Source organism: Mycteria americana, chromosome 19, assembly GCF_035582795.1.
Source record: "Mycteria americana isolate JAX WOST 10 ecotype Jacksonville Zoo and Gardens chromosome 19, USCA_MyAme_1.0, whole genome shotgun sequence".
Taxonomy (NCBI): domain Eukaryota; kingdom Metazoa; phylum Chordata; class Aves; order Ciconiiformes; family Ciconiidae; genus Mycteria; species Mycteria americana.
The window spans coordinates 8029646-8053076 of record NC_134383.1 but is presented as its reverse complement, the minus strand read 5'-3'; the positions used below and the strand labels follow the sequence as shown (position 1 = coordinate 8053076).

Here is a 23431-nt window from a genome sequence, read left to right as displayed (position 1 = left end):
TGCTAAATCCTTCACTCTGGTGCTTTCATACATACAGTTGCCTATTGAAATTATCCCAGTAACACCTTTCTGCACCAAACTTTCACACTCCCCAAATACTTCCCACCGAGATACAGCCCTACCCTTCCCTCCCTATGATGTTCAAAGGCGAGACGCACGGAGAACCAGCTCAGTGAAGCGCACTTCACTGACCAGCGACCAGAAACACGGTTCTGGCAGCTCAGGAAATTACTGCTGAAAGTGAGCCGCTGTCCAAATTGGTAATAGCAGGAGCAGTGCGTGAAGGAGCAGGTCAGGATGTGTTTTGATGTAATAGTCATAGCTGTATGTTAGTGGAAACTTTTGTGCCCCTTTATATCAGAAAAAGACAAAAAAAAGACATTGTGTTGTGGCTTTCTGCCCAAATGCCCTTCTTCAAGATGTTCTAGGCATGCTCCCAAGGCGTGCTTTCTCATTTATCCATCGCTGAAAGCCCATCTTTCAGAAGTGCTGGCCGGGGTCTCAGGAGAGTTCGGTGGATTCCTCGCTTTGCTCCCTTCAGGAGGATGCAAACGGCACCTTGCCTTCGTGAAATAGCTCTTTGCGAGCGTGGCCAAGGTGGCAACGTCAGCTAGCCTCGGCCTTCGCTCCCCGTGTCTGGTGCAAGAGCGGAACCGTGCCAACAGCCAAGTGCACGGGCAGATGGCCCTAAACGTGTGCTGGGGCTTTTTCCTCCTGGATGGGACGTGCGATGGGGACCCGTTTGGCCCCATCATCTTCCAAGGGTGGCACAAGGCACGAGGGATGTCCTTTTTGGCTAACTAAACATGTGCTAGGTGATCCTCCTGCTCGCCTGCCCTGATCGCTGATGAACCCAAAGCCAATGGAGGCAAGAGCAGCGATGGGATCTGTAGGCCAGGCCTAAATAATAATAAAAAAAAGCCACCTTCGTTCTATTTCAAGGGTTGTATGTTACTTATAAATTCTGGAAGCTCTCCAAGACTGGGTGACGCTAGAGAAAAATGGCTTAATAATCATTAAAAGGATCATTTTCCCCAAGGAGAGTGGATTTTAAATGGCACAAATGCCAACGGCTTTGGGTTTTATTATTGCTTTAGGAGTTCAGAGTCGAAGGCTTATCATCATGATAATAGCCTATGACTAAAGACCATTTGTGAGACGAACATGCCCAGAAATAATAGCATGAAGTTGCAGCCTCTTCACATTTGAGGCCGGCGTTTGATTCTCCACCAGGCTCTGGCTCCTTATGAAAGCTGCCAATCTCCGGCTTGGCATTCAGCGCTAAGTGTGAGACAGCCCACAGGCATGAAAAAGCCTTTAAACAATGTTGCTATGGATATAAATGATGGAGCTATTGGTTGCGGTTATTTTTAGCACGCCGGTGCCAATTTATTTGTGTGGTCCTGGGCGGCTCGCACAAAAGAGAAGGCAGCTTGCTGACTCGGGAGCCTTGGAGGAATGAAAGGATGGCCTCGACTTCTCCAGCCTGCTTGAGTCCATCGGAACCTTTCCTCCCAAGCCCTCGCAACGTTGGCAATGGCTTGGCAGGAGAGTTTGGTTTAACTCCTTGCTTCCTGCAGAAGCCCTGGGCTGCCTCGTGCTGCCCGGTATTGCAAGGGACCGTCCCAACGTCCCCATCCGCAAGCGGCGGTGGAGACGCGCTCGGTGAACGGGCTGCTGCAGGCGTGACCGGAGGGGACACCACGATGTTCTCCTGAGCGAGCAGGGCGGCAGGTCAGCCCCTCCTGTTCTGCCAGCTCTCCGGCAGGCTTGGCTTCCTTGTTGGGGTGTATCCCAGGGCAAATTAAATCCTGAGTTAGCCAGCCGGGGTTGGCCGGCCCTTTTAACAAACCTTTTCCTGCAAAGCAAGACGGGCAGGGGTGGTGGTCCCTGCTCAGCAGCCTCTGCCAAGCCCGGACGATGCATCGACAGACCGTACCGCAGGCAACGCTGCTGTGGAGGTGATCTTGGGGTGCTTCTCCGGCTGGGGTGGGAGCTTCAACCAGGCTTGCGTGCAGTCCGGAACATCGAGAGGCTTTGGCTCGTGCGGGGGCTGTAAATCCGACTGCTGGTGATTTATGATGGCACCAACAGTTCCTCGCTTCCTTCTTGCCTCTGCTGCTCCGGCCCTGCCAAATGCTGCTCATCTGCATAATCCTCCTTCCCATTAACGAGACTCTGAATCATATCTGCTGCCTTTCAGGCTGGTGGCCTCGCGCTCTGGCTCGGGGATGGGCTGCCAGCCCCTCTCTGCAACCACAGACCTGGCCGGCGAGGCTGCTGGTGGGGAGGGCAGCGAGAGCCGACTGCAGCGAGGGCAGGAGGATGCCCTCCCACCCCAGCATCGTGCTGCCACAATCTTGGACTGTTTTGAGAGCGGATGGGCTGCTACAGGCGGGGCGGCAGGCTTCGACCGGTTCGGGTGAACATCCGAAGTCGGGGTCCCTGTGCTTTCGGTGGGATGGATCAGCCCCTTCGAAGCCCGTGTGCACCGATCAGAGTCTATGCAGCTAGGCCAGAACAGACACTTCTAAATACCTAATTTTAGCATGATGAATCCCAGCCCACGGAAAAAAGCACCTGGTAATACCAAGACAATTGTATCACCCTCTGGATTTAAAATCACTTGAAAATATGAAGTGTTCAACTTCCCTCTCAAATTACAGCGGAAAAGACTTTCAGCAGAATTCGTTAGCTGGAGTAGACGCAGTGCCGTGCTCCCGGAGGTGGAGAGATGCTCTAGCTGCAGGATGGGCTGCCAAGCCCTGGCGCTTGGTGGATGTCAGACCTGGGGACGCTGCTCTGGGGCGTGCCCACCTTGGTTCTCCTAGCTTGGAGGGCCAGGAGACCATCTCGACCTGGAGGTGTGGGACTCTCCCTTGGTGTAGGGTCCAACGCCCGTGACGGCGTGTCCCAACGTCGTCACCTTGGGCTTGCACCGAACCGCAGCAGCGGATCGCCCGGCAGCACGTCCTAGCGGGATGGGATGCTGCAGGCAGTCAGCTCCCGGGAGATGCTCAAAGCTGAGCGGCAAACCTCACGGATTTCATTTGCTCCCGTCAGCTCTGCAAGGCGAAAAGCTCAGCAGCGGCGTAAGCTGCAAAGAGAGAAGCTTTTCCATGCCGCACGCTCCAAACAGCCCTGAGCCTGCCGAGCGCTTTGCTCTGCATTCAAGGCGGCCACGTGCCTGGTAGGTGTCAGGAAAGGAGCAGGTTCTTTGTTTGTGCTAATTTGTTGCTTTGTTTTCCGCGAGCTAGTTTAATTGTAATTAAAGCCCAGCAGCCGCCGGGGAAGGAGCATGCAGGCGCCGAGGAGCTGAGTCGAAGTCAAGGGAGTGGTTGGTTTTCAGTCCCCTGCTGCGTTGCCCTTGGCTTCCCTTTCTAGCATTATCTGCATTTAAAATTAACGCTTGCCGCCGCCTGTGCTGCTTCCCTGCTTATTTTCTTCTCTTTGTGAGAGTGAGTGGGGAATGAAGCCTGCCAGTTTGTCATACAGGTGGGAGACAATGCAAAATTCATACTCTATTTATACCAAGAGCCTGCCTGGCTCCTTCCTTTCCATATTTAGGCTGAAATTCATTATTGGCTGCTGCGGGGTCCTGGCCAGGTCATCGTTAAACTCCAGGGCTCTGGAGTGCTTCCCAGCTCCCGGGCACGGCTAAGGGTCCGGGCCACGTCCTGACGCCGTGCTGGGTGAGCCCCGAGCAGCCATGGAGGAGCTCTGTAGCACTGCTGCCTCTCACAGGTATCCTCACGTGGGCTCTGCGAGAGTGATTAGGCTGCCGGTCTCGGATCCCGGCTCAATTCCCAGCTCTCTGGCTGTACAATAGAGACAACACTGCTCTCCGACCTTGCAAGGGTTTTGCAAGATAAATCTATTAAAGATTTAAAGACACCAGCTCCCAACTACTCAATAAACCCCTGTTGATAATAAGGAACCAAGCGGGTCTCAGATAATGTTGGGGTTTTTTTGCTTTAACCCATGCATCCCCAGGCAAATGACTGCAAAATCCTAATTGCTCGTACTGCCTGCAGGGCAGGATCCAGCTGTGGGTGGGATTTGCTCTGTGAGCAAATATCCGAGGGGATAATTCGGCAACGCGAGCTGTCAGAGCAACAGGAACAAAGCAGTGAGATGGCAGGATGGAATAGCAATAGGAAAGCAAGAGGTACCGTTGACGGTGAGCGTCACCTCCCGTTCCCCCGCGCCGACACGCGGGACCACGGCTCGGCAGACGTATTTCCCAGCGTCTTCCTGGCGGACGGACTTCAGGGTCAGCTTGTTCTCGTTGCTCAGGACCTGGAAGAGAGGAGGGGGTGGTTTTCAGGGGGGGGGCGATGCAAAATTGAACATGAGGTGTGCGTTACGAGCTCCAGAGCAGCCCGGAGAAAACAAAGTGAATGAGCCCAAAGTCTTCCATGGCATGGAAATACCAATTACTGCTGTTGACCAAGGAATAAAGAAACGACCCAGTTTTGGGGGGGAAACATAAGTCCTGTTCCTATTCATTTGAATTTTTACAAACTCTAGTTTTGCAAGAAGTTCATGATACAAGAGAAAAAATTTTGGTGGCTGCAGTGACACAACTGCCTTGTAACCCGGAGCAGAAAAGCCTTCGAGAGAACCACGCTCCACACTTGCATTTCCATGTTCGCAGGTGCAGGGGAGGCTGCCAGGCTTGACTCGGGGATTTCAAACCCAAAAGTGGTGGGAGACCAACCCGGAGAGCTGGCAGCCCCTCGGGAACCGGGTCTGGATAGCTGGGAAAATCTCAGCTGCTTTTGGCAAGCCCTTCCTCTAGACCGGCTGCAACGTGGCTACCAGCCACGCTGCCCTCCTGCCCTGGCGGTACAATTAGCAGCTTTATTAAACCTTGAAATTTGCTGAAGCAGAGGGATCGGGCTGAGGCTGTCAGCAGAACCCCGGCACTGGCGGTATTTAAAAACACATGGCAGGTCTAAAACAAATAGCGGCTTTCGGAGCAATGCGTTTCCGTGCTGGAAATGTGTGCCTGGTGGCTAATTCCTCCCGGTTGCCCGTGCCTCTGTCTCCCAGGACGTTGCGGGCTGGGGCCAGCCCATCACCTCTCCTTTCTTCCAGCACCCGCTTGCTCGGTGAGCCCCGGCTCTGCTGGTTGCTGCTCCCACAGCTGACGCCTCCGGGAATTTGTGCTTTGCAAAGCCCTCGGTGCCCTGAGTAGTGGTTGGATACGGAGCTGGGTCTCCCTGTAGCAAGAAGATGGGGGTCTCACCCCTAACCTGGCGTGAGGCCGAGGCACAGAGTTTCAGATCCCTTTTATACCCACTGTTTTAGCACCGCTTACAAAGATATCCATGCAAATGCTTGGGCTTACTTGGCCTCACCCTCTCTTCGGTCTCTGATTTGTTTTCTTCTGGGAAAGTAGGAGGACAGAAGGCAATCTTGTGGGAGCCCAACCCGGCTCTGAAAGCGGAGGGGCTGGGAAAAAAGCAGCCCTGATGCCACATCCCGCCGCGACGGCCGGGCGCTGATGGGCTTTACAAGGCAGCATCCCTGCCAGCGTCCCTCTGGGAAGATGGAGGCGGCTCTGCTGAACGGCGCAAGCATCTCTGCTGGGTTAAACCAGCCGGCGGGTCTGGCCTGAGCCCCGAGCCGCTCCAAGCCAGCACGAGACGGTTAGAGGGAGCCAAATAAATAGGGAGAAGGCTGCTCCGCCTGCGTGCTGCTTGGGCGCTGCCGGATAGCGAAGGCAAGCCCCGATGCGTGGCTGGGGCGGGACCGCGAGGGTCAGGAAGGCCTCGTCCTCGCTGTGCATGGCTCCTTTCAGCTGCCCTGCACACTCCAGCGGCTCTGAGGAAATGAAATAGCGGTCTACAGTGTGAGAGCGTTGCCTATAATGATAATAACCCAGAGAAAGAACCACCGCAGCTGCGGGATGGGAAACCACCCAGGGATTATTGACCCACTGGGATTCCTTAGCTGATTCGAGCCATCAGCTCTCCCAAGTCTATAATTACTTCCCAGGAGACGGCCTTCGCCGAGGTCATTATGGTTTGGAAAAAATACCCCAGCAGTTATAAAAATAGCCCTCAATGTCCGCTCCCCTCCTCAGTCTGTGCCTGGGGAGCAGAGGTGAGGAGAGCGACTCAGCCCGTTCACCTCACTCCTGTGTGAGTCCAGCTCTCTGATAATACCAGTCTTGAGCTGCCTAAGTCAGCGGTGCCTCATCGACTTCAGGACGCATCCGCCCAGACGAAGGTGAAAGATTCTTTTCAAACCCAAATGTGTGCGTGCCTTCCAGACGAGTTTCACGTCTCAGCCCTCCTTTAGCTTCTTAACGTGGCTTTGCTCAGCCCTCCTGTCTGTAAAGAGGGGATCAGAGTATCTCACGCCTCCCTGGGCTGACTTGAGCTTCAATTAATATTTGCAAAGCTCCTTACGCTTTTCAGGACAAAAGAGACGTGGAGAAGTCTGCTGGGCCAGATCCAGACTACCCCACTGGAGCAGGCTCCAGCCCGCAAGCGGAGGCGAGCTGGGGTGAACACGCTGGGACGTGAGCTCACAGGTCTGGAGGCCAAAAGGACCATCCCAGAAAGGACCACACGTAGGTGGTTTGCCCAAGTGCCACCTCTCAGCGCGAGGTTAAGTGATGCTCTGGCCTCTGGTTAACCCTTACGCCCATCACCGTGGGAATCAATTCTCCTTCTGTCAGGACTCCTTGGCAAACGTGTCCTGCTGCGTGTCCTCTGGAAGGTGGCTCTGCTAGGAGTCCATGGGGCAGGGTCAGACAGCCCGCTGCCTCGATTCCTCTGCGGCAGCGATGGCACTGATTTTCAGCAGTCTGGTTTTCTCGTTGCCTCTCCCAAACAGGACTTTCCAGCCTGCCACCCAAACGCTTCGTGGATTCACGCGCGCTTTCATTCAAAATATTACAAAGGCAATAAAGCCTTTACTGCTTAATGCACTTCTCTGACTAACTGGGGACACTCACCGCAGCCTTGCAGACCTGCAGCCTGGGAGCCACTGCTCTGCAATGCCACGTTGTCCCCTGCATTGGGAGGAGCCTCGTAGGTCCAGCATTTGTCCAGCCAGGAGCTCCCAGCCCATGGCTATGGGCTTTGCTCCATGGGGAGCATCACGCAGCACCTCGTGCCCTGAATGTGCCATTCCCCACCGCCCCGGCAGCGATTCTTACCACGCCTGAGCCTCGCTTCATCCAGACGATGGTGAGGGATGGGTTCCCAGTCCAGGCACAGTTGAAGACGGCGTCTGAGCCTAGGTCAACGAGGAGGGACTGCGGTTCTGTCGCCATCCTGGGCCCAACTGCACAGAGGAGAGCCGAGTTACTCCCAGTAATGGGCTGTGTCAACCAGAAACCCTCAAACCAAAGAGGTCACTGTGTCAGAGGAAGCAGTGGTAGGTCTTGATGGACCTATGGGTCACAGCCACCTAGGACCCCCCAAATAGAGAAGAGCCTCAGACAGGTGCCTGCTACAACCCCAGAACGACCAGCTCTCCCAAGGACCACCACCATGAGCTGTGCGCTCACAAGGCAGGAGGAAACCATGGGTCCCACCACCAGAGCATTTACAAAGTGTGAGCTGCAAGAGAGCCCAGCAAGTCCTGGTCACCCTGGGCAAGTCAGATCTAGCCGTGTCTCTTTCCTGTTAAATTTCAGCAGCTCTGCTGGCCCTGCTTAGCCCTGGGAAGCCAGTCTCAAGCTGACCGATTACTTACAGTAGACGTCCACGGTCCTGCTGATGTTTGTGCTGCCCAGCGCGTTGGTGACCTCGCAGGAGACGGGCTCAAAGAAGAAGGTGTGGTCCACGATGGTCTCGTAGAAGTCACCGGATGCTTCCTTTATAACCTGGCCTTTTTTCGCCCACCTGTTGAAGAAGAAAGAGCATCGTCGTGGTGCCGTTTCGTGCCGCTTGCCATTTATCTGTGTGCGATGGCGGAGACTCGCTCGCCAGGACGCAGGTCGTAGGGCTGGGGGACAGCACACCATAGGGTGCCTGCTGCCGCCCTTGACGTTAGAGAAACACGCGCTTGTCCTCAGCACCATCCGCTTCCCCAGGGATGTAGGGATTATAACCGCAGGTTTTGGAGAGGAGACATCAAAGCGACGTGTACGTGTATCCCTACCGGGACCTTTCCAAAATAAACCAAAATTGCTGTTTCCCTGTGAAAGCCTGTTTCGCTGGAAATACACCTCATTGCTTAGGATTGTGGGGCACGGGTGGAAGACCTCAATGATAGGAGGGATGGGACACGGAGAGTCCCTGCTGATGGGGACCCAGAGTGGCAGGAGAGCAGTCCCTTTCCCAACGCCTGCCACCCAACACTGCTGGTCCTTCCGCACCAAAACCACTAAAAACCTTTTCCGCTTCCCCCCACTTTCACCCTTTTCTTCTTTTTTTTTTTCCCTCCCCAATCAAAGAGAACTTTATCCCTTTAAGGCAGCTGAAATAACATTACCCCGAAAAGCCAAGCTGGCACTTGCAACACTGCAACTTGCAAATTGTCTTGGAGAACAAGCTGTCAACTCAGCACTTGAATTAAGCCGCTGTTTGCCAAACAATGAGCAAATGTGACCTAATGGGGCACCATCTGGCAACCTGCCACTCTGGGACGGGTGGGAAAGACAGGGGATGCTGGCAGGCGGCGTGAAACTCCAGCCGCTCTTTGCGGGAAGAGAAAGAAAGCGCAGGCAGCAGCCTGGGGGGGGGGGGGGCGGAGGGAATAAATAATCCTCCCAAAACAACTAACAGGTAGATTAGAGGGAAGAGGATTTCCCTGAGGAACCTCTGCCCCTGTTGCCTTGGGGCTGCCCTCCTCTGGTTGCGCCGGATGGGTTGGGGTGTTTGGGCTGGGGAAGGATGCGGGCACTGGGAGCTGGACGGGCCCCCACAGGCTCCGGGGAGCTGAGCCATGGAGCGGTGGGGTGGTTTTGGGAAAGCTGTCCCCTTCACGGCCAACAGCGGCTGCTCAGGGCCCTCCCACGGGTCTCCAGCCTTTACTGCTCTCCTCCGCTCGTCCCCACCGCTCCGCTATGGGTTCCTCTTGCTTTAACGCCAGACTCGTGCTGCCCCAAAGGCAACCAAAGACAACCGGAGCTACAGCGAACTCACAGAGAGGGTCTGTAGGCACAGACCCTCTGTGGGGTGAGAGCGAAATGCCGCGCCACGGCAGGATGGAAAACGCTCTGACAGCGCTGCGAGAGCGAATTCCCCCGGCGCCTGCTAACAGGAACCTATCTGACTGAGGACAGCTGACCTGCAAGGCTTCACCCACCGTCTGATGACACAAGCCTTTGGGAAGAGCTGTATTAGCGGCACAGATGTGAGCAGATTTGTATGCACTTATCTGCCCTCGCATTTCATTTATCTTTGCACCTCTAACAGATGCTGACTGGCCACTTCAGCTTCCCTCCCCTCCCTTCCTCCCCGGACTCCCCCATCAATAATTAATCAGGAGATGCCGCCTTCCTTTCTAGGGCTGTGCTTCGTGTGTTAATGAGGGAGGTTCCTCCTACGGAAAAACCAGCACGAGCGTCACCTTCCAGGTGCTGCTCCAAAGGTCTGAATGGTTAACGATGCTTTGGTGATGCCTTTCTCCTTCCAGAGGGAACTGCAGCCCAAGCCAAGGGGCTTGCAAGAGGTCGGCCGGCAAGGCTGATCTCACCACCACGCTTCCCCGCCTCCTGATGGGATCTGCCTTGCCCTGCTGCCTCCCTGCCGCGGGAACGACGCTGCCCGTCGCAGAGAGCATCTGCCAGCGCTGCGGCGGCGGCTTGTCCCTTGGGGATGCTGCTCTTCGCCGGGCTGCGGCAGGAGAGAGCCGGGGGGGGTCTGCCAGAACTCCGATATCTCGCCCTTGAAGCTTTGCACAGGTTTTGGGGTGGAGAAGAGGCACGTCCTCATTTCCTCCTGTTTGCCGGTCGAAAAGCCAGCCCTCAGCAACACTTGATGAAAGAAAGTAAGTAGGAAGGAAGGTAGAAAGCTAGAGGGGCAGGGAAACTTCGGCTGGTGAACATGGAAATACCCTGTGCTTCTTGTCAGGAGTATTTCTGCTCCGTTAAGCTCCTTTACAACTTTGTCCCCACAGAGGCTCCCGGCCACAAGCAGATTTCCAGCCTCTGAAGGGTCTTGTCCTGCTGCTCAGGTGCTCAAGGGAGGCACTGGGTACACGAAGCCGTTTCCTTGCAGCAGTCAATGGGACGGGGCGAGTGCAGCATCAAACCCGGGGAGGAATCCAGCGCTTCTCTTGTGCCTGGCGCTTTCCGTGTTATTTTGCACAAAAACGCCTTCCCTGCTCTGCAAAGGACAAGAAGGAGGTTTCAAGAGGAGGATAAAAGTGACTTGTGAGTTCCCTGGGTCACGTCCTTGCAGCCTGCGAGGATCCTCCGCCCAGCAGAGACACGGAGGTCACCGGGGCTTGGAGACCAGACGGAGAAGTGTCCGGAGGTGGGTTCGAGCTGGGCAGACTTCAGGTGAGATCCTCCTGGATGCTGCCAAAGAAAGCAAACCGCAGGGCAAGGTTTCCAAGAGTTGTTTGACTTTGCGGCGGCTTGGGAAAACGCACACAAACAACCGTGGCACGGTGCTTTAGGTGTTTGTTCAAAACCCATCGCTTCTGCAAAACTGGATTTCCCGAGCGCGCAGATGTGTCACAAACAGCAATTTTTCGTGCTTCAGCAGAGATCAAGGTTCTTGCTCCAGTTTTCCAAGGCTTAACACTGCTAAATCAATGTGGCTGAACAAGCAGTATAGATCTTTCATAATGTCAAATTGGTTTTTAATAACGACAGCTGATAACCCTCTTGTGAAGCTTCCCGCGATGTGCTCGTGGACAGCCAGAAGGCACGTTACTCATGTTTTTAACAAGCCCATAACAGGTCTTACTCACCTATTAACCTTTCAGTAATTATTTATAAACAGAATCTGAATGAAATGGAGGTGAGAAGATGCGCAGGATGCTCCAGCAGCCCCATCCACCACCTCCACTGCTTTGGCTCTTCAGGATTTCTTCCTAATGTCTCACCGGCCTTACTACATCGAGCCTGGCTCGCAGCCAGCGCTCCTTGTCCTACCACCCTTGAGAGCAGGGGCTTCTTTCATTCATATTGTTACCTTGAAGGTATTTATAGATCGCAAACGTGTCGCCCAGGATCTTTTCCAGACTATATAAATTTACCTCCTTTAGTCTCTCCTCGTATGACTTCGCCGCTACCTCGCCGATCGTTTTTTGCTGCTGGTATTTTTCCTAAGCCAAACCAGATTGCGGGGACGGGTCTGTGCAGGGGGAGCACAGAATCCTTGTGTCCCCCCCCCGCTCCGTGCCGAGACTGCCCCAGGAGAGGGGCGAGGGTCTGCCCTTGGGGATCCTGCCCAAAGGACCTCTCCCCATGATTTCCTGGAGCTTACCACGTCGAAGGTCAGCACCGCAGAGGAGATGCCGTGGGCGCTGTCTCGGCCTCCCTGCGCTTCTTGGGTGGTCCCCGTGGGGTGACAGTGCCAGCATCACCGTGAGATGCCTTCACCGCCTGCTCTCTACCACCAACAGGCACCTTTTGAGGACCCAGCTCCAAATTCACCACTTCTCCCCACCATTCCATGTCGTACGGCCGACGCAGACCTGGCATCCGATCTGCTGCTGTCCCTCGCCCCCTCGGGCTTTGCACATTTTCTCGTCTTCCCTTCTCTTCACCAAGCACCACCTCAGCCTGTTTCCCCAGACGGGTATTTCTTCCCCTCCAGGCTGAGGTTAATTTTGTTTTTTCCTTCCCCATATTTCTAAGCTGCGTTTGTTTTTCTCTGGCCTCTCTGGAGGGAGCGCCCAGTGCCTCCCAATTCAGGATCTTCCGGAAATTGAATCGGCCTGGGTGATGGAGGAAAACAAATTTCAACCAGGAAACAGATATTTCGATCCAAGCTTCAAAGGGGTTATTACAGACAGCAAGGAAAAAAACAGTGATTAAAGAATAAAAAAGAAAAATACCTATACTGGGCCCTTTTAACACTTAAAGACACTTTTCTAAGGAGACATTCTCCAGGGAAATAGCATTTTTCGGACTCCATTGATCGCTTCCCAGGTAAGAGTGCCCACAAGCAAATAAGAAAGGACAGTTTGGGATACGTTAGCTCACAAGCAATGCCGCGGCTTCATTCCGGTTTTCATACGTCAGTGTTTCAGCGACCTGCTCTGGTTTCTGGAGGAAACCTGCCGAAAGCTGGGATGAAGTGCTTGTGCTTTCTCCCAGGGTCTCAGGGGAAGATGCTCAGCTGAGTCAAGGGGTAAAAACCCAGCAGCTCCATCACTTCTCCTCGAGGACCCCGTTTCTGGCCGGGCTTCCAGGCTCGTGGAGCCCACGAAGAGCTAACCGCGTTCACGCTCGCAGCGAGAGCATGACATGCCCTATAGAGCGTCGGTACATAGAGGAGTATCGCTAGCGAACACTTCATCTGCCTGAGAGCTGCCCGAGCTCGCCGTAACAAATAAATTCCTTTGTCTGTGGTACAAGGACGTGTAATTCTTCAACAAACAGCGTGCGCGAACAAGCTATTTACTTTACAGCCCTGGGAAGGCTGTGGGACTCGTACATACTCTTCTTTATAAAGCTCTTCATCAGGCCACGGCTCTCTCCAGCAGCCCGGGAAGAACCGGAGGGCATCACCAGCACCCACCCCTCAGCACAGGGACGCTGGGGCTCTCTGAATTCTATAACGCTCCACCAAGCACTACTTAAATCCATACTGCAGGCTACGCGGATCCTCGCTAAGGAGGTTTTTTTGCGGTTGCCAGCAGCACGCGCGTTCCTTGAACCAGACCTCCCGGCAGATCGGCTGCTCTGATGGCGTGTAACCCAGGGAAGTGGAGTGTATCGTAATTTTTAATTAACAATGCAAAATAAAGCAGTTGCTTGCCATATAAATTGTGTTTACGCACGCAAAATGACAGTCACAAAACAGTTTACAGTTTACAGTCACAAAATGACTTAAAATAGATAAATATTTTCTTGGATGCATTTTAATTGCTTAATAAAAGTACCAAGAACACCCACAAATACCTTAAATAAATGCATGGCTCAGGGAATGAATTAATTAACATTTCATTCCTGCGAATGGCTATTAATTGCTACAAATTGCTCAGAGAATGGGTTTTGTTGCTTTATTGCCAGCAGTACCTTCAATTCCCAGTGCCGTAACGTGGCAGTCCCCTCTCAGCCTCCGTCGAGAGCCGTCCCCGCGCCTGACGGCTGCCAGCGGGACGCTGCAAGCACCACCCCGCATCCCTCGGCTGCCGGTGGGGGGTACCCCCGTAGCCCTGGCAGCCCCCACGGGGAGGAGCTGAGGGAGAAGGACGGTGTTTCACGGACGACGTGCTGGCATCCCTCGGAGGTCTGTGCCAGGCAAGGACAGCGGACGGCTCGTGCTGGCAGCCCCATGTTTGCGGAGCAGCTCCCGTGAGTGACAGTCTTGCGAGAAATGATTGAGCGAGCAACAGGGCCCGAGCAGTGTCACGCTACCCCCCCGCACGGCTCCAGCGTGATGCATTGCGCAAATTATTTCTTTATTAAGAGTAAATTTCCATAATGGTGATCTATGAGGTTATTCCTCTTCTCCTGCCTGCTCCCTCCCTAATGAAGACATGTGGACCCCGTGTGGTTCCTCAGCCGCACATCCGCAGTCCTCCCTCCGTGCCGATGCGGCGGGTTCATTTATCAGCCGGCGCAGGCGATAGGTAATCTCGCTGCCATCTAAATTACAAGGCTGGGCCTTCCAGCTTGGGGTTTAATCAAGTTCAGGAGGGCAGAGCCCTGAGCAAAGCCCTGAGCACCCTTGCTGATGGCGGCCGGTCCCCGCGCACGCGGGCTGGGGGAGCAAAGACGATGGTACCCACCATACTCAAGGAAAGGCTTCCGAGCCTCCAGCTCCCATCCTGACAAACCTCCATCCATTCACGGCTGCTGCAGCGACGGCCTCTTCCCAAACCTCTCCGTCCCCGATGCGGGCATCTCGGCTCCACCGTGAAGTGAACCCCAGGTCCTAATGGTGGAGATGCTGCACCTTGGAGCGGAGGTGCCAGCCTTGCTAATCTCCCCCTGCCTATTTTTTTTTTCCCCATGTGCCTTTTCTTCAGCAACATATAAACAGCGAGAAAGATTGCAACCTTTTCCCGAATTTCAAGAGTTCAGACTTGAATCCCAGACAAGGACACGTTTGGTGTCTGATTGCGCTCGCTGTGATGCACCAGTTGCCGCTACTGGGGTTTGATTGTTTTTAAACACTCTGGGGTTTTGATGATAATAATAACGCCTCGCTGTGCAGAAGAAACCTCTGGCTTGATTTCCTAGCTAATCTCAGCTTCGGCGTTCCCCCCCCCGCCAAGCCAGGAGGCCGGCGATGAGCCTGATTGCTCATCAATCTGCAGTCTTTAAGGGAGGTACCTGTCTTCGGTGCACGGGTTTTGCGTCTCCTCCTTGCCATCAGCAGGTCCCAAGAGTGGGAAAGATCAGTGAGGGGCTACTTAGAGCTCCCCAAATCACACCTGAAGATGTGCAACCGGAGTTCAGCTCTCCGGAGAGCATCGGGGTACCGGAGCAGAGATGGGCAGGAACACCCCAGGGCCAGTTCTGTGCTGCCCATGGCATGGGAGCCTGGAGAAACCAAGGTGAGGAGGTTCCTCTCTCCCAGATGGCACAATTAAAGCCGTGTCACTGGCACAGCCTGTACAAGCCGCCGTTCATTTTGGTGAGAAAACAATCAAAATAGCCTTTCGCTTAGCACAGTGATCAGAACAAATTGGCCGCAGAAGCGGAGGGGAAGAAGTAAACAAAGCTGTTAACTTGTCAATGACTTGACTGATCAACCGTTGTAAATAGTTAAAGCCGGCTGATGAGCCGTGCAGATAATCAATGGCGTAACGCTACGCGCCGCAGCCCCAGGACCGGGCATGACCGGGGTTTGCAGCCGGAGGTGCAGAAGATCCAGCCGGGAGCGTGCACGTGGACCTCCGTGCGTGCCAGAGATGCAGGATGGCCACGGGCCCCGTGGGTGGCTTGGCCGGGGGATGGCGAGAAATAATACCTGCCCGGTGCACGTGCATCCCATGCTGGACCGCGTGCCCGAGTCGCTGATATTCACGGCGCTGCGGCGCAGATGGTAGAGGGTTACGGGCCCCGGTTTTTGCAGCAGGGAGGTGCTGGCCGAAGCACACCCCATCGTGCCCCTCCGGCTCCCTCCCCGCCCTGAGGGGCTGGTAGGGATGCTCATCCCCTCTGGGAGGAAAGCAGAGATGCGCTGCCGGAAAAGCTATTACTATTTCAAAAGAAAAGCACAAAACTTCACTGGCTGGGTGATTCCTTCTGCAAATTGAGCTGTTTTCTTGAGAGATCAAAACAAAATGCAGACGCTTTAGATCTGGCCGTCTTTTAATCCCGCTGTTTAAAATCCCCCCCCCCCCCCCCACGAGAGGGCTGTGCACCAATCCTGTCCCCATTAATCCCTCTTTTGGCGCTTCTCTTGCCACGACGGATGCTTTTCTTCCCCTCCCCTTTCACAAGTCCACTCTCTTTTGCAATAACTCCTCTCCCCTCGGCCCCAGGGTCACGGGATCACATGAAAACGGTACTTTTTTTCCCCAAGTTAAATTACTGATGTTACATTCGTGATTTTTCTAGGTGCAGAGAAAGTTTAAAACCATTCAGACGGGTCTGAAGAAGCAGGCTACGACAGCCAGCTGCCAAAACTGCTTATCCTGGGGACGTGCTGGGGATGTGAGTCACTCCTTGGTCCTGGATGAGCTTGGAGGTGTCACCTCTCCTGGGGGGATTTTACCCCTTCGGCAGCGATCCTGCATTTCATTTCTCCTGCCTACATCGTCTTGACTTAGCCCGCCACACAACAGACATGACCAATAGCTTAACTATTATTTCTTGTGCGGATCGGGTAATCCAATTTCATCAGGTGGTTTGTGTTTCCTCAAATCGTTTAACGGGATTAGTCCTTTCTGGGGTCTTCCTACCCCACTCCACCCCCGTAGCAGAATTTCTTTAGCCAGATTTATGGATGCTGGCATGTCGAAGCACTAATTCTCTGCTGTGTTTATCCTCCTGCTTAGCGCAAAGTGAATCTGTGCTGTGAAACTGTTCAAACTCGCCTTTCCCTCTACTACAGATCTTAGTTTTCACCTAAAAAACATCCCCCGTGCTTGTGGCCTTTACAACTTTACACCTCGCCGTGCAATTCCTTTGGGGTTTGCGGGAAAAAGAACAGTGGTAAATGGAGACAGAAAACCCCAGCCCTTCATCAGCATAAGAAATCTGCTGCCAGGGGGATGTTGGAGCCAGCGCTGGGCTGGGACCGCATGTCTCGGATCACTGGAGCTACCAAATCTGCACGCTTTAGGGCAGAAATGATGGGCACGGGGGCAGGAACGGCTCCTGCTTTCCTGCGCGCTGGATTCATGCGTGGCCAGAGAGCTGTTGGGTGGCTGGGGCTTTTCAAAGGGTTTTCTCTTTCTTGGCTGACTCCTAAAGCTCCTCGGAGGTTTTGACCTGGGCTTGATTCCGGGATGTTTTCAAGGGCTTTGTGGTTTGATCTCTGTAGTGCGAGAGGGCGTCAGCACACACAGGTTGACCTCTCGCTGGCACGGAGGGAGGAGAGAGACCTCGGGACAGGTTTATATCAACTCTCCAAGGAGGGTGACCAACCTTGGACGTGCCAAACAGCCAGGCGATGCTCCCTGCTTTGGACACGGTGCCTGCCAGCCTAAGCCAGCTCCCTCTGACTCTCCAGCCCCAGCTCCGAGCAAACTCACCGAGTCCCCCTAAAGCCCTTCATTTCCCCATGACAGCTGCTGTTGCCATCCCATCATTCAGGCTTCCTTTTTAGGCTCTATCTGTCTGAATTTTGGCACGTCCTCAGGTTGGTGCGAGGCACAGCTCCTTCTCTGGCAGGTTCCTTGGCCGGTCCTACCAGAACAGTTAATTATTCAGGGCTGAACCGTGTCTAGATCAAATGATTCGAGTCAGGATTATCAACGGAGGCGACTGTGCTCAGAGGTGTGCACGCCAGGTGAAGACGGGCTGAGTCCTAATTATGTGGGAATCTTCTTGCAGAAGATGCCAAAGGCAGCGATTTCTGTGTAATCCAACATGGGCTCCTGCTGGCTGAACTGCGAGTAACTTGGGGATCTGGCAGTTCATCAGGAGGAATAATAAATGACGTATCCAGAAACGCGTTCCCTCTGTGCTAATGCAAATATACAGGCAACATTCGGGTGAAGTAGAGTAAAGTTGCAAGTTCACCAAAAGATCTGTTCATCTTTTCAGAAGGAAATTCATCCATCCATCCCCAAACTTACGCTCAAGTCTCTACTCTTGGCCAAGCCTCTTGAACCCCCTTATACCACCCTGGTAACAACACTCTTCTGCTCAGTCGTGTCATGAGAGAATAATCAAACGCGGCTGCACGCTGGCACAACAGACTGACCCATAAGAGCTTGGCGATTATCTATCGACTTCTGTATAAAACGGCAAGAAACAGCATTTCAAAAAAAAAAAAAAAAGTCTCCAAAAGTAAAAACCATTAAGTCCTTAATTGCACACTTCAATAGCAAAGCAGAGCTGAGCAATAAGCATCGCTTGATGCTTTGCAGACAAATGGCCTTCTAATCCAGAGACAACAGCTTGCGCTCTTCCTTTGCTTTAATATTTGCCAACAGCTTCCAGAGAGCTTGCATAGGAACAGAAACGCAAGGATAACTTCAAGACCTGGAGTTAACAGAGTTACTCCATGATCTGATGCTGGATGAGACCAGAATCCCTTCTGGGTTTTTCTGGGATGGGCTTTGCAAGGCTAGGTGCTGCCTGCCGCAAACAAGCACGCCAAGACAACTTCGTGCCGGGGGGAGAGGTGGCTCAGGATGCACAGCACGTCCTCGCCACAGCTACCGCAGCCGTGCAGGTTTGCAGAGGAAAGGCTCTCCTGCCAGAAACTGCCCCAGCTCAGCTTGGGCCAACTTTTCTCTTGCTTTCCCTTAGATTTGCTCTTTCCCACTGACCCCAGCCTGACTTCCCAGCTGAGCAAGCCTGTCCGACATTTGCCCAAGCTCAGCAGCGGATCCACACGCCAACAGCCGACATATGGCAGGATGAGCCCTCTGATTGCCAGTGTCCAAGCCCAGTCACGTGTACTGGGGAAATCACCAGGACACGTCTTCCTGGGGGGCGAGTGCGACCCAATGGGTTTATTTTGGGATGCCGGCATCCACTGGCTTTTCTCACACTCATGCCATGCACAGTGGCCTACATTTTGTAGCCATCCTGACAGCTCCTTTAAGCAGAGACATTTCCAGGGACGCTGCTTGGGGAATTAGTCAAATGAACAATAACTGATGCCAACGGCAATCACCAAATCACCACTGGTTTACCGGAGCAGAGACGGTGACAAGGAGAGAAGCAGATGCTAACAGCTGCGTCCTCCATTTAAACACCCCTCTAACCCCTGAAAACTGCAATAAAGGGGCAAAGAGGGAATGAAGAAATGAAATCCTTTAGCAAAGCACCTGCAGGGATGAGGTGGGTGCAACCCCCGTGCCCGTCCCGGGTCCTTCGCGCGTGCCCTGCCTCATCATTCACTCCTTGCTTGTCCCTGGCCACGTTCCCCACCCTCTGGCATGAAAGCAGAAAAGCCTCAAACAGAGCTGAAGGCCTCTTAAATCAATGTCTTTCCCAACTCAGAAGCTGTAAGAGGATTCATTATTTATATCGCAGAAACACAAAAGCTTAGCATATTTTAAGCTGTTTGAAACGACTTCAAGGCAACTCTTCCTCTCTCTTCTTCTTTTTAACAAAACACATTGAGAAGTCTCCGAATCGAGCGGCGGGAGGAAACTCTCTTTTTCTTCCGAAAGAGAAAATAAAATGGAGGGATTGAAAGAAAAAATCCCTGTGATCCAGCTTAGGATCACCAAGGAACGCCCATCAGGGGGTGTTCCCTGTGAGATGCTGGCATAACCCTTCGGCAGACTCTTTCCTGACGTCGCATGGAGGTTATGGCAGTAGGAGAGGTGAAGGAGGCATCTCTGCTACTTCACAAGTACCAGCACACGCAGCCGTATCCTTCAGAGGCAGCAGGAGAGGAGGTGCTGAGTGCTGGGTGTCTTTTTTTTCCTCCTTCTCCCCCTTTTTACATTTTCAATTTAGTCACAGCATCTCTAATTTCCTTAGATCTGAAGCCACCTCGTGAGACTGGAAGGGAACGATATAGAAGAAAGATGAGGGGAAAAAAACGCCAGTAATCTTGTAAAAGTCAGTTTTGAAAAATCAATTTTCTTGTGTGACAAGATTTGCTTAAGGCTTTTCGTTCTGTGAAATCAGCCCATCATCCTGCGGGAACGCACGAGGGAAGTGGCAAGTGTCGTTTGGAATAACTCAGATTAAAGACTGCTAAATTAGGCTGGAGAAGCTGCCACCTCTTCTTGCAGAGGGAGAGGAGATCTGGCCAGAGGAGCCAACGATGCTCCCTTCGCAGTCACCTTCCCAGTCACCAGGAGCCTGTCTCCAAGGAGAGGTGGCCAACCAGGCTGGGAAAACACGACCCGCGGATCTCCCCGACCCCTCGGGGTGTTTAAAAGAAGCGTTGGCAGCTTTGCTTGGTAGCAAACCGTAAGGTCTTTGCTTAGCGCCCAGAGATTTGGGTGCAAAGTTTGCTGGAAATGAGAGGCTTTGGTTCACTCCAACACTGGGAAACGGCAGCGCACGAGCAAAGTCTTGAAGACTCGTGAGGCTGCCAACCCCTGCCCAACGGGATGCCGGTGGGCCTGGCTGGGGATGGCCACAACCAGGGTGCACGCCATGTTTCGGTGAGCCCCCCTTCTGTCGTCCCCCTCCGCTGGAGAGGCTCCATCCAACGCAGCAGTTTGGGCTGGCTGCTTCATCACTCATTTTATTTGGGACTTTTAATCATTTCCACATCAGGGAGCGGTGCTCAAGAGTACAAAGCGCTTCCCCCCCCCCCCCCTTTTTTCCCCCCTTTCCAGCCATCACTCTCTCTCCTCTACGTTCTCTCCTAATTAGTTCGAGCTGCCTCCCAACATCTCCCACCCGCTTGTTCCCATTACCCTGACAAGCCAGGGAACGGGAAGACAAATCTCCCCGTCCCCACACCTCCATGAGCGAAGGGAGGCTCTTCCAACCCCGTCTTCTCAATCTCACCTGGAGCCGTGTGCCTTGGCGGAGCCCCCCCGGTAGCCCAGCCTCGCTTCCCAGCTGCAGGGATATTCGTGTCTTTTATTTTACTTTATTTTCTTTTTAAAGCCTGCCTTTCCCTCTCCACCTGCCACCCAGCCACGCTCCGCTCCCTGTCAGAGGGAGCTGGCAGATGGGGCTGATGCATCATGAAGGAGATCTGAAGAATTCATTTCCCGTTATTTTTTTCTTTCCCCAGCTTTCATTTTCACTTCAGAGCAAAGGTCCAGTTGTCTGGGAGGAAGCTACAAAGACAAACCCGGGCAGGAAAACAGAGATAGTCAGGAAAAATGTTACAGTGCTGATAACTTGAGACCTCTGTGTGCTTTGCATTCATTTCAACTCCCGCTTTAGCTGCATTTTGCTATGTCTATAAATTAGATTTATTCCATTGCTGCTGTGAAATGCCTGCGGGCCCCTTCCCCGCTCCGGCTTCTCTTGCCTCCCTTGCCAAGTTTGGCTGCGGAAGGCAGCGGGAGAGGTGACAGCCCTGCCGAGGGACGGCATGCGGACTCGCAGTGTCCTGCCGCTGGACAGATGGCCGCCTCGGCCGTTGGAGGAGGAGGGAGCAGATGGCAGGAAGGCAGCAAAAACCGGGAGCGTTGGGGGCCAGAGCCTGAGCATGGGCGTGAATGAGCAGTTTCCCCACGCTGGACTGAAGGAGGAGGATGATTCGGCGGGGAGAAGGTCCTAAGCGTGCCAAGAAATGGCTGCAAAACCAGAGTGACCGTTCCACCTGAAGATGCTGAGATGCCTCTTGCCTGGACCAGACATCTGGTGAGCTGCTCCCCGGACCAGTCTCTCTGCAGGCCCCTGGTCAGCAGGGACCTCTGAGGCTCTGCAGGACCGTGCGGGGCTGCCCCAGGTCCCCTTGCCGTCCCCAGCAGAGATGTCCACGTATTTTTCCCCCGTGAGCTTGACGCTGAGCCTGATGGACGTGGGGGAGCGTGCCCATGCGCCCACGGACTTCACACCTTGTCTGCAGTCACTGCCTGCTCTGCAGTGTGTTTCAAACCCTTGACAGCCCCTTTTAAATATTAATAGAGATGTGATTGTCATTTAATAAGAGCTTAATATTGTAGATCCCCCTTCCTTGGCAGAGACTGCTGAGGAGACAAAAAATGTGCCAATTAGGTAGTGGCCTCAGTGATCAGAAGCTCTGGGGAATGCAGGGTACAGGGGGAATGTTCACTTTTATTCTGGGCCTTTCATGAACGGGCAGAAGAAAGCAAGCAACGTACTGAACACACCAACTCCCAGGAGACATTTTTCAAAGCCATCTGAATTTCATATTAAAATATATTCAGGTCTTAGAGTGCCAGAACAGGGAAAACGGCCACTGCTGTGGCTTGGCTGCAGGCAGCGCCAGGCGTGCCCATTAAATGGATCATTTGCCACTTCTCTCTCAAAAGTTGCCAATGAAATGCATCGCCCCGAATCTCTGCATCAGCTTCCCACGATCCAATAATCCCTTCCGGCCTTTACAGCCTACGGATCTGTGAAGATATTCTGCAGCAGCTAAATGGAAGAGCCAGGGACAACTTTGGTGTCACGGAAGAACACTAAAATTCAAATACGCCTTCCCCTGGCCTTTCAGCAGGGAACGGAGCTGTTGTGCGTATCCAGAAGCCCAGCTGACCAAGTGAAGGAGCAATGGAGAGCCAGCTGGAAGAGCGAGATCTGCTCCCAGTGCCCGGGCTGATTTCTTCTTCTGCTCAATGGTCCTGGCAGCAGGAAACAATTCCCGTGACTCTTCCTTCCCCAAGACTCGAATTCCTGGGCTCTATAGATGAAGCATGTGGCTTCATCATGGTCAGCCGAAATAAGATGCGTCCATCGATCAGCCCAGCTGTCCTCCCTGCCTGGACACGGGGGTTGACCCCCTTCACTTGAATCCTGCTTCGGACGCATCCCTGGGGGAAGCCCTCTGGCACGGGGAGACCCCATCCGAACGGGTCTGATCCCTGAGGAGCGAGCAGGAGCAATTAGGGATGGGAATCCCCGGGTACCACACACAAATCAACGACTCGCTGACCTTCACTCCGAGCTTCCTCCGCTGCTGTAACCACACACCTAAGGCAGGGGCTGTCTCTTCTCTCTTGCCTTGGGGATCTGTTTTGGAGAAGCTGGCTCTATGTGTTGAGCCCGTGACTGGTTGACTGATGATGGGTGTGCTTCTAGCAATCAGTGGGCCCAGCCAGCCACGTTTACTGGGCAGTGAAGGTGCAACGGTTCACCCCAGCCAAGCAAGGGCTGGCCATCTCCTCATCCCCTCTTCTGTTCCCCATCCCTTTGATAAGGCTGTCCCAGTCTTCTCATGCTCCTGGCTTTGCTTCTCTTCCACCCAATGTCACCCAGCAGCACGCACTCTGATCGACCGGCCCTCTGCCATGTAGCAAAGCAACGCCAAGCCACAAGGGAGCTGGTTCAAGCATCTGAGCAAACTTCCAAGTTGCAGTGGTGCTGTTTCTGGCAGGACATGGGGCACGCGCTCTCAGAGAACTTGACTTCTCCGTGGCAGCCTGAAGCATCTCACGAATAATGCCAGCAGGTCCCAGAACTATGCAGACGAGACCCAAAGCAAAAAGAGCAGCAATGCTCAGTGGAATTTGAACTTCTCCTCTGGGCTTGTTAAAACAAAATGTGGGAATGTGTCTCCATGGAACGAATGCCTCTGAGATGGCATGGTGTAAGACAGGCAGGCCAAAGCACAGCTATCTGTATTGTTATTTTCTCCTTCTCTCCTCAGAGCTCCTCGATATCAGGCGCAATTTTTCCATATCTACCTGAACCCCAACAAACCTGCCACTTTTCTCCCCCAAGACCAGCAGCCAAAATGCTCACAACCTGTACGTGGGCTTGACGTACGATCCTTGGAGACAGCAGGTCTGCCGAAGGTGCGTGGACTCTTCATCCACACGTCTCCCTGAGGCTGGGTGGGAAACGTCCACCCTGCATCCCAACCAGAGCCAGGACCCTGTGGAGAAGGCTGGAGGAACGGGCCCGGCACGGGATCTCTTCCCCGTTGTTGCCCCTTTGCAACAGCAACAAAGCACATCGTGTTGTTTTCCCCTGCGCAAAGGCAGAGGGAGGTGAGGACATTCTCTCCCATCAGGAGCACTCAAGGGGCCAAACAAGAAGGTCTTTTCTACGGACCGGAGCCCACTGAGCGAACAAACAAACAATGCTCCTGCTGCA

General features: G+C 53.7%; 1 protein-coding gene across 1 annotated transcript in view; it reads right to left on the bottom strand.

The window, feature by feature from the left end:
* KIRREL3 (kirre like nephrin family adhesion molecule 3) overlaps positions 1-23431 on the bottom strand; it is a 343511-nt gene that overhangs the window by 20114 nt on the left and 299966 nt on the right. Inside the window, exons 7-9 of the mRNA XM_075521225.1 lie at positions 7717-7865; positions 7175-7302; positions 4173-4299 (exon numbers count right to left, since the gene is read on the bottom strand). Of these exons, the coding sequence (XP_075377340.1) occupies positions 4173-4299; positions 7175-7302; positions 7717-7865 (404 nt within the window). The remainder of the gene's footprint in view (positions 1-4172; positions 4300-7174; positions 7303-7716; positions 7866-23431) is intronic.